We start from the raw sequence: 11,166 nt of genomic DNA on the forward strand, positions 1-11,166 counted from the left end.
AAGCCACCTGGCTAGAGGCCAGATATCTAGATGGCCCATCCCTCATAACTATCTTCAAGAGTGAAGTGCTTCCCCATCTGGAGTACTGTCACCCTGTATGGTCCCCGAGATATGCTAGGGACTGTCAGTTGGTTGAAAATGTTCAATGGATTGAAGAAGCCGCAAGTCCAGAAAACTGTGAGGGCAAACTTTTTCGGAGTGCGAGTTGTGAACTCTTGGAACAATCTACCAGAAAGTGTTGTGGCAGCACCGAGTGTGAGCTCTTTCAAGACAAGACTTGACCAACACTGGAGCAGGTTCAGGTACATTCAGGAGCCGGTGCATGCCCAGTACTTGCCAACAGTGCGTAACAGAGACGTGACCGATCGCCCAAGCGGCTAACGAGTCGATCATTTGGTGAAGAGGATAAAAAAAAAGGAAAAGTAACAGATGTGACTGATCACCCAAGCGGCTAACGAGCCAATCAGTAAAGAGGATAAAAGTAAGTAAAAGTAATAGACTAAAAGCCATCTCTTAATCAAGAAACTGAAAATGGCTTCATTCTGAATCTCTTTAAGAAACGTAACATGAGACAGAAAGGTCAATGGAAGCTCCTAAAGAACCACTACTAGGAGAAGGATAAGGCTAACCCAGACTCATGAAAGTATTGTATGAAAGGTAAATAAACTTTATAAGATAACCTTAATACAGGAATGGTATTACATACGTGGTATCTAAAACTGTGGTAGTTCCTACCAAATATTCTAGAAGTATTACAAAGAAACTTAACACTCGTATTTCGTTGAAATAGCTAAGAGAGGGCCAATTGCATGTCTAAGCTCTACAGCAGTCAACCAGGAACTGGATTGACCTGGAATAAGACAGCAGGCCTGGCTGTATGTATGTATGTGTGTGTGTGTGTGTGTGTGTGTGTGTGTGTGCTGGTTAGACCAACACAATTCTAAAACACCTGCCTCTAGACTCTAGAGGGTAACTCTTGCTTCTGATATCCCTTATTTAAGGAAAATGGTTATGACCATGAAGGTTGGTGAATTTTTATCTTACAGAGCTTAATAAATCAATTCAAGCTGCCATAATAAGATGAAGATTTAATAACCAATGCATGCAGTTAGGTAAGTGCTGTCATTGGAGCCACCCGATTACAGGATGCATGCTAAAAAATGATGAACCAATATGACATCAAAATTACATCATTGAATACTAAAATTTATTCAGCCAAATTGGTTAACAGAATATATTCCTTTCCTGGAAAGAGGGCAACATTAAGTGTATCTGCACTACTGCAGGCCTGGAAATTCATTAATAGGATACAACAGCCTAAACAGGAAATCACATAACAGCCAAGCAGAAGACAATGACACACTGTGGTTGCTATGAAATTCCAAGCCTGCTAATACTGTATTATTGTGGTCACAAGCAACAAGAGGAGCCAAATCATGCTTGACTCAAGCGCTGTGCCACTCACATTCTCCAACTCCCCATCATCAGGTGCATGTAGTGTCTCTATTGTTATATAAAATCCCTCCTTCATGTAGCCTGGGTTCTGAAAGGCAACTTATTAGACAAGAAGACTAATTCATACAATATGTAAAATAAAATCATACAGATAAGATAGGGAATAATTGTGCTAAAACTTAATGTTTCTTGATCTATATCTGGAAAATGTAGTTTCTGTTGCATAAAATGTTTAAGTCTATTAGTGGATTTATCAGAAGATTAATAAATGAGTCAGAGTGGGCTTAAACTTCAGAATATCAATATAGCTTTTTAAAGCTAAATTTCACATGTATTTTGGCTAACCCTACAAGAATACTGTATGTCCCTGTACAAGAAAATATGTTATCACCTACAAATGAAAACAATAGCTAACGAGTCCAGGGTCAGTTTGCTTCTCCTGTATATAGCTGACCATTTTCCATGGCCATTGAGCCAGCTCCTCATTTCAAATACAAAATATTAAAATGTGTGTGACCCCTGACAACTAACACACAATTAAAAAAAATAAAAATAAAAAAGAAGTCAAACTACGTGTTTGTGTCTGAATCCTGTGACAACTTGCAGCACTCATCAGCAACAATGGATATGGCAGTAATATTATCTAACTCTGCTTGGTCATTAGTCTGATTTTGTGCTTATGGAGTTGAATTCTAGATCTATAACAAATGTGCAATGTACCTGTATACAGAAAACTGCAAAATAGACTGAACATACCGAGATGATGGTTCTACAGTAAGGGTAAGCATTCCAAGCTTCTTCATGAATCTCAAGTGAGCCCTCTGGTGCTAAGAGACGGATGAAGGACGGTACTTTGCTGAAGATAACAATCATGGATAAGACTGATGTTAACATTAGCTACATAAAGCACATCATACTCTTTTGAGCAATATTGGACTATTCATATAAAATTATATGAAGGATCATTCCATGCGCCAAATTGTTAAAAATTAAATTAACTCGACTTTAACTCATATTTGCTTAATTTTTCTCAAAACTGCAACATCCAACACTCATCATCACCAATTTACAGCCATTTTCCACACTAACTATTGCACAAAAATATACCTAGACAGGTATCCCCGATCTATGATATTTCGCTTTAACGATGCTGATGTTTTAAGACCGCTTCTCATTTTTACTTGTGTACAAAGAAATGTACATTCCCTTTATGTACGTATTTGCCCCTAGAACAATAATTTTTTACCTGTATTGTATATATGTGTAGACAGACACAGACACAAAAAACACATACAAATTAATAATAATGGGAAAATTCTCTCACAAATAATCAGAAAAAATTTTCTTAAAAATATTGAGTCTACCCTCAAGTCCACTCCGTACTTTGTTATTAATAAAGCACGGAGTGGACTTGAGGGTAGACTCAACATTTCTAATAAATTTCTTTCTGATTATTTGCAAGAGAATTTTTCCCACTATTATATATTTGTGTGTGTGTGTGTGTGTGTGTGTGTGTGTGTGTACATATACACACACACACACACACACGTAAAATACAGGTAAAGGAAATTACTGCCTCCAGAACGAATGGCTCCCGGTCCCAGCCGCGAAAATGCCGGCAACTTTAAAACTACCCACAGACATACTTGGGTATATCCAGGGTGTCATCCGTAAATATTAGAGGACAGCAAAATAAAAAACCGCAAATTATCCGGGCGTACTGTATACTTTTTTTTTTAGTGTTACATGCATACACAATCGTTAATACAGAATGCACAAAAATAAAAAAATAATTATCATAAGGTCAAAAACAAGGGGAATAAACATTTCTTATGTGCACTAGTTAGCCCTCAAAGCAGGGAAAGGGGGGAGAAGCATGGGAAATCTCTCTGCTGTTCGGTCCTGTAAAATGATTGCCAAATGGCAACACATTATTTTGTATTTAATTTATTATTATTATACATTCTCACTCTGTTTTTGTGACTGTGAAAAATGCAGTGTAACTTTGAAAATGTCTGTCAAGCTGTTGCTGAAGACTTCTGCATCTGGGAAGGCCAAGGCACTCTGGAAAACAGTGTCTCTGGAGCTGAAGCTTGACATTGTGAAGTGGTCAGACTTGTTCTCAATGATGTGTTGAGTGTTGTTTATATAACTGTTTTCTATTAATTTTATTAGTGTAAAATGTTTTTTCGGTGATACATGCTATAATGAACTCGATTTACAATAGTATTTGAATTTGCGATGGGATTTTCAAGAACCTAACCTCATTGTAAACTGGGGGATACCTGTATATACATATGTTTATTTTCATTATTTTGGTAGCCTTCCTAACATACAGTACCTCAGCATCAAGTACTATTCCTCCAAATCCTGTGATCTCAACCGTGCTAGATAATAGTACAATGTTGGGTGGATGGAAACAAGAGTAACACAAACACTTATTCACATACTGTATTCATTTATTCACGAATAGAATTATCAATAATTACTAAATGAACTGTCTCATTACCTTTTCAGGTGGTAGATCTTATAGGTATACTGCCCTTTGCAGTACTTTTCCCCCAGTAGTGGGTGGTTGTCAAATGGTTCATTTTTAAGGACCTCAATACCTTCCCCTCCTCCAGTTTCATTTTTACTTGCTTCTGCAACACTGTACAGCTGTGCCACTTGGTACTGTAAATAAAATTGTAATTATCATCTTTACTCTTCACCCACTTCTGTGTGGCATAAATTAATGGGATTGAAAATTTAATGAATGGGAGGAAATATTAGAGAGGGATTCTAGAATAAGGTAAAAAGTGACAAAGCATGGCTAAGACATTATCAATTATGTACCGGTATCATTAGAATATGTTCACTGGCAATACAGCACTGTACAGTAATAACAACACTGTATGTATTGTAATAGTAATACTAAAAAAATACAGTAATACAAATAATAAAGGACACATTAATGGCAATTTCTTTTTTTAAGTGTATTAATCTACTGTACTAAGTATTGTATTAAGAACAATCATACATGTCTAGGGCAAGAGTATCCAGTAGTATGTACTGTAATATATTATTTTATATATTATATTATTATGTAATAACAAAAACTGAGATGCCAATTGGCTGTATTCCTGCCAAGGTGAGGAAATTCTACACACTGTCATAAGAGAGAGGTTTGGCTAGATATCGTACAATAAATAATTTATTATCATATTACAAGTGTACTGAAAATAGGTAACTGCATTTGCCAGGAGCAAGTAATAAACGTAACATTATCAGTGAGACAAGCAGTAAATACTTGATCCTTTGGAATTGATGCATCAACAACACTTTATCCTGCCAATGTGATGACTAGAACCCAAAAGTTTAGGCACTTAATATTTTTAAAAGGGTAGGTAAATAGGCAACACATACAGCTGAAACAGGCAGGAAAGTAAAAAAGGTTATAATTATTTTACTACAACAATACCGTAATTATACAGTACCTGTACAAAAAATTATGCATAATATTACAACACTACTGTATTAGTAAAAGAAATGATAGGTAACCAATATATTTTGGGGGTAAAAATAGAAATTTTTTCATTAATTTCCACAGCTGAAACTGTTTCTTCTCAAGAGTGAAAATGTGGTAAAAAATAAAAAATACTGGGGTCCACATATTTTTTCCATAATATAGCCTCACTTGGTACAGTCTCGTTAGAGATTCTTCGAACACTGCTGGAGACAGCTGGCAACTCAAGGCCGTTTGTTTAATATAGTATGTAATATAATATAATACGAAACAACACAGCCCAACCATTAATTAAGCAACAGGGAACTAAGTAACCAATCACCGATAACCTTTTACAGTGGTCCCTCGATTAACGAACACAATTCGTTCCACAGAGTCGTTCGTTAACTGAAAATTTCGTTAACCGAATCCATTGTTTCAATGAGATATTGGGTAATTGGTTCCAGCTCACAGAAAAGTACATACAGTACAATGTAAAAAAAAAAAAAAAAAAAGCAGGAAAGTACATTTACTTTGAGGTGTGTATGTAGAAGGTTCCTGGTTGATGATGATGATGATGATTGGAATTAGAAGTGGGAGTGGAGGAGAAGGGAGAAGAGAAGGGAGAAGAGAAGGAAGTGGGGATGGAGGAGAAATCACCTTTCAGGGGACCCATGCTTGATGCAGTAATTTCACTAATAAATTTTTAAGTTCACTAGGTGTAATTCAAGATTAATTTATTTAAATCAACAGTGCACTATATATTATCAATAAGTTATCTAAATTTCAGAATGGCCAATAATTTTAATGTAAAAATGCAAAAATATTCAAGACACCAACAAAATCGATGTTCACTCCACTGTTAACAAAGCCAGACTAACGCCTGGTGGCTGAGTCAAGCGGCTGATGGGCGCACAAAAAACTAGTTCCCTGTACTGCATATATTATCAATATGTTAACTAAATTTTAAAATGACTAATAATTTTAATATAAAAAATGAAAAAAATATCAAAGAGCATAACTGAAACGAATGTAAACAGAACAGATTACTGAATTGGCAGACTAGCCCATCAGCTGATGCTCAGAACAAAACGTGTTTTTTGTAAAGAGTTCATTAACCTAAGTTTTGTTCGTTAACCGAATTGAAGATCCTTGTGGGAAGTAATTCGTTAACCGAAATTTCATTAATCGAACTGTTCGTTAACCGATGGACCACTGTACATTCATTCATAATTTTTACTAAGTACTATAGTAAACAAATGGCCTTGAGTTGCCAGACACTTTACATTTTTAGAGGAATGTTGACATTAACAAATATACCTTGCACAGGTCCAATGAAAACTGAAATTGCTGACCAGAAGCTGTAGTACTGTACAGTATATGAAGTAAGAAGGCATGTATGCTCTGTTGTTGAGTTTTCCAAGCAGCATCAGCTTTATGGTTAAGAGTCTCTTAATTTTGAGAAACAAAGTCCCTGTACTTTAACTTCATGTAGTTCACCGATTTTTGCACATTTTGCAAAATAATACTGCTCCATTTGTAGAGAACACACTGCTACCAAACTCTTTAATCAAATTGCTAAGTTTTGAAGTGAAATGTGTTCAACTGTGTTGGAAAGAGAACTGAGTGACTCAAACCGTACATCCCAGGCAGTGGAGGATATATTCACACTCGCTGTACCTATCATACACATGCGTCCATTACCCATCAGAATAATGCAGAATGAAATATTCAGTTTGAACATTAAGTAATCTGCTTCGTGGAAACGGTCAGGATATTTTCTTTTCTTGAAAGGCCAGTAAATTTTTTTCAGAGCAGAATGATAACAAATCAATGAAAATAAGAAAAAATGGCATATTAAAAAAACAAGCAATTTTATTACAAAAGTTGGCACTTAATGTATAGCATTTTGGTTGAACATCTGGGCTCTGGTGATTAGCTTAACAAAATTGAATTAAAACACTTATATACAGTAATGGGGTGTCAAGAGGCCTAGAACCCCCATCAGTTGCATGTTATAAGAGAGCCACCATGCAAAAAGAGCTAATGCCAGAAAGAATACCAAAAAGAGATACATAAGCTATTGTACACACCTCGTCAACTGTGAGTGGTAGGATGACTCGACTGAAATACAAAATATAAAATTGAAAATACAGTAAACATTATGAAGTTCAGAAAGTTACATAACATGATTAACTTTACAAAAACAAATACATGTAAGGTCCACACCTATAAAATTTCAAACATTGAACATTCTTTGTAACTGAAGACATAAGAATGCACCTTATTGGATGAATAAGCTGAAGTATGAAAATAACATCTAGAATAACAGTGTTCACTTAGCAGCAATTAGGAGAAAAAATTATGGTATACAGGAAGTGCCTTAATCTTGTCTGGTGCTATGTAAAATGCCTGCATCTAGATTTTCAATGCTCACTTTTCAAGATTACCTGGTAATTTTGAATACCATTAGTAGCTAACATGTTAAATTATGGAGGTGTGGGGAAAGGCCAGTGATTTTCTGGATTCTGAATACTACAATAGCTATGGTATCAAAGCATGGAACAAGCCTACTAAACCCTGAACTAGATGCAGAATTAGCAAAACCTGAAATTTATGATAACTAACTGTCTGGTAAAGCATTGCAATAGCTACAATTACAGTATTTTTATCCACATACAATATGCATACAAAAATAATCCTTACTCTTGTTAACATCAATGTAGTACAGTGCATACTGAAGAACTTAGGGGGATTGAAATGAGTCACACAGTATTGGAATTGAATGATCATTACAAAATAGTAAGTACAGTACAGTTCAGATGTGGATAGTAAGAGGGAAAAGAGAAGACCAAGGAGATAGAAGAATGGGATAAAGGAGGCTATAAAAGTAAAGGAGTTGGTCATCCAGGACGCAGCAGATGTGGAAGGAGAGCATGGGAAGGAAATGCTGCTGGTGAGTGGTGCTAGCTGATAACTCGAGACAATGAAGATGGCAAAATGGGGCTGAGAAAAATAACCGTTTTTCATATATGAATCTGCATCAATATGAGTTAATATATATTAGCACAAACTTTCATGCATAAGTTCATGTGTGGTATCCCCCCCCCCCCAACTTCTTAAACTGCCAAAACAGGTTTAATCACATATCAACCAAGGTGTCTTGTGAAGATATTTTTTTAGGTAGTTGGTTAACCTGGTCCCTCTCCTACAAGAAACAAGGTCTGTGCTAGCATGTGACTTTAAATCCATTAAAGGTTCTCTTCCTTCATTTAGGACATGAAATAAATCACCTGAAGAATCTTCACCCACGCTTAATTCACCTAAATATTAACCACCCTAAGCCAACGTAACCTGATCCCCCAAAACAGTTTTAGTGGTTAATTTTTAGGTGAAATAAGCGTGGGTGGAGATTCTTCAAGTGATCAAATGAACCACACCAGTCTGGCTGACCTGAGCTACAACATGTTAGCCACTACCTCTACATCTTCCAGTGGGGTGTGCCCATTTCGTCACCACTGGTTTTACCTGTTTCGTCACCGCGTTTATTCCCATCACCATTTCAAGGGCAATATATTCCAGAAAATTATTACATAATTAATACCTTCAATATATACACGAAAATTTCACTAAATTTGCCAAAATATCGGTTGCTTGGGATATAAAATAATCAAAACACCTAGTTTACAAAGTTGTATTACGAAATTATGCCTCGGTATAACAATGCATCGGATCATGCATCTCATTAAGACAATTTATTAAAGATGAAAATAAAAATAATTGTTTATTACTTATGCAAGCATCTCACTTAAACAATTTATTAAAGACTAAAATGAAACAAAAATAAAAATATTGTTAACATGCCTGCAATCATCTCACTTAAACAATATGTGAAAGACTAAAAATAAATAAATAAAAATAAAAATTAAAAACATTGTTATTACTCATGCAAGCTTGGAAGACGACACGACTTTTTTTTTAAGAAATTAGAAGTGGTGATATATTTTTCTACATATTCATCCCACAGCTTCCAGAGATGGACTTGTTTGTCATGATTTGCTTTTCTTGTGCACGATTTTAGCTCGTGCTCAGCAACTAGTTGTAATTGCAAATCAACCAAGGTGGTGAAGAAGACGAAACCACCTTCATTTGTTCTGTATTTTGTTTATTTACCAATGTTTTAATTGTTTTCTTGATTAATTAATTAATATTCATATATAATAATAACACAATAATTCTCGAGCCGTCTGTATACGTGTAATTTCTATTCGTGTAAAATAATAACTTACAATTTATCACTCTAATACCAGCGACTAACGGTCTGTTAGTGGTGACGAAACAGATTTGATATTGGTGACAAAGTGGGTTTTTTGATGACGAATAGTGTATCCGTTCCAGCAAATCAAAACAAACTTTGTACTATACTATGTCAGAATTTTTTTTAATTTCCGAAGGGATGGACCACTAAACACTGCCAAACTTAGGGTTTTGTGTGATTATTACTGACTGCAGAACAAAAAAATTCCAGGTCTCTACCACTGGATTAAGAGTGAATATTGTATAGTAAAATCAATAATCTTAATAAGTTTCATGACAATATTCAGTCCTGAATGTTGGGTGTAAATGGGACTGCCAGGGGTTGGGTGTAAATGGGACTGCCAGAGGTTGGGTGTAAATGGGACTGCCAGGGGTTGGATGTAAATGGGACTGCCAGGGGTTGGGTGTAAATGGGACTGCCAGGGGTTGGGTGTAAATGGGACTGCCAGGGGGTGGGTGTAAATGGGACTGCCAAGAATTGGGTGTAAATAGGACTGCCAGGGGTTGGGTGTAAATGGGACTGCCAGGGGTTGGGTGTAAATGGGACTGCCAGGGGGTGGGTGTAAATGGGACTGCCAAGAATTGGGTGTAAATAGGACTGCCAGGGGGTGGGTGTAAATGGGACTGCCAGTTGGGTGTGGGACTGCCAGGGGTTGGGTGTAAATGGGACTGCCAGGGGTTGGGTGTAAATGGGACTGCTCCAGTATGGGCCAATAGGCCTGTTGCAGTTTCCTCCATTCTTATGTTCCCTGTCTTCAACACAACCCAGGTTTTGTGATGAACTTTATTTTGTTTCAAGTGTTATCAAGAACACAATAATTAATTACAACACTACCAAACCAAGTAACAAATGACCTATAAACAAAAATCCCCCCAACCACCAGCTTAGTGGCCCAGTGTTGTACTTTACCCCACACACCATAAGATGTAACCACTAAATAAATCTTATCCTGGTTTTCAAAAAGAAAATAAGAAGAGCCGCCACTTTGACCACCGATGTTAAATAAGCTTGAAAATAAGTAGGTCAAATACGAGTGTCAGCCTTGACCTACTCATGACAGCTGTCAGTAGATATGACCGTCCACCACTGCAGTACTCCCTTTAAAATCCTTCTTCAAAATTCAAACTATTCATTAACATTAAACTCCATTAATTAATATTTACGAGGAGAAATTTGAAGGATATTATATAAATAATACCGCCAGGAAGAAACAATGTGGTTACTCTGGGTTACCACATAAACAACCACAATCAATAACCCTTGGTTCTTATAATAAAGGTTGTAGTTACGCCGTCTAATATAATTATAATTACAATAAAATATTCAATGTCAAATTGTCAGTTATAGCGACTTAACTTACAATTCCTTGACGAGCATCGTGACCTATACTATGACATGAGCTGGAGTGGACTGACACACACACACACACACCCGGATGAAGTGACAAGTGAACAACGCCGCACACACACACACACACACACAGTCTAAATAATGTTAGAAAGGTAATACGAACGTAGTCACTTAATCATTCATATTTCATGTATCGCTAAGTAACCAACACTAACATTACTTAAAATTAATTATAAAATTAGATTAGTTCTTGTTTGGCTAGCTATGTTTGCATTTAAGTAATTTAAATATAAAAACAACAAATTAGGAATTATTATTCGTGACATATTTTCAACATTATGAATTTATACTTTAACATTAATTAACAACTAAAAAAAATATTTACTGAAGTTTTTTTATTTCTGTGAGTCTTTTTTTGTTTTTAAATATTATTATATACTGTTGCTCAGATAAAATAAGTTATATACAAATAAATATATATACAGGTATATATATATATATATATTTATATATATATATATATATATATATATATATATATATATATATATATATATAT

At 35.6% G+C, this 11,166-nt stretch overlaps 1 protein-coding gene across 1 annotated transcript; it reads right to left on the minus strand.

The window, feature by feature from the left end:
• Positions 1 to 456: 456 nt before the first annotated feature.
• LOC121865790 (phosphatidylinositol transfer protein beta isoform-like) lies at positions 457 to 10,643 on the minus strand. The gene is made up of 5 exons (XM_042365349.1): positions 10,618 to 10,643; positions 7,033 to 7,063; positions 3,965 to 4,128; positions 2,212 to 2,311; positions 457 to 1,543 (listed from the first exon to the last, which is right to left on the minus strand). The coding sequence occupies exons 1-5, from the start codon at positions 10,632 to 10,634 to the stop codon at positions 1,391 to 1,393; spliced, it is 465 nt and encodes a 154-aa protein (XP_042221283.1). The 5' UTR covers positions 10,635 to 10,643; the 3' UTR covers positions 457 to 1,390.
• Between the last annotated feature and the right edge of the window lie 523 nt (positions 10,644 to 11,166).

Source organism: Homarus americanus, unplaced genomic scaffold, assembly GCF_018991925.1.
Source record: "Homarus americanus isolate GMGI-L3 unplaced genomic scaffold, GMGI_Hamer_2.0 scaffold44010, whole genome shotgun sequence".
In the NCBI taxonomy this organism is placed as follows: domain Eukaryota; kingdom Metazoa; phylum Arthropoda; class Malacostraca; order Decapoda; family Nephropidae; genus Homarus; species Homarus americanus.

Excerpts from the sequence above, each read along its gene's own strand:
- LOC121865790 (XM_042365349.1), bottom strand. Across the intron at positions 4,129-7,032 it reads TACCACTCACAGTTGACGAG|TACCAAGTGGCACAGCTGTA; the intron begins GTGTGTACAATA and ends TTTTATTTACAG. Across the intron at positions 2,312-3,964 it reads AAGATCTACCACCTGAAAAG|CAAAGTACCGTCCTTCATCC; the intron begins GTAATGAGACAG and ends TGTTATCTTCAG.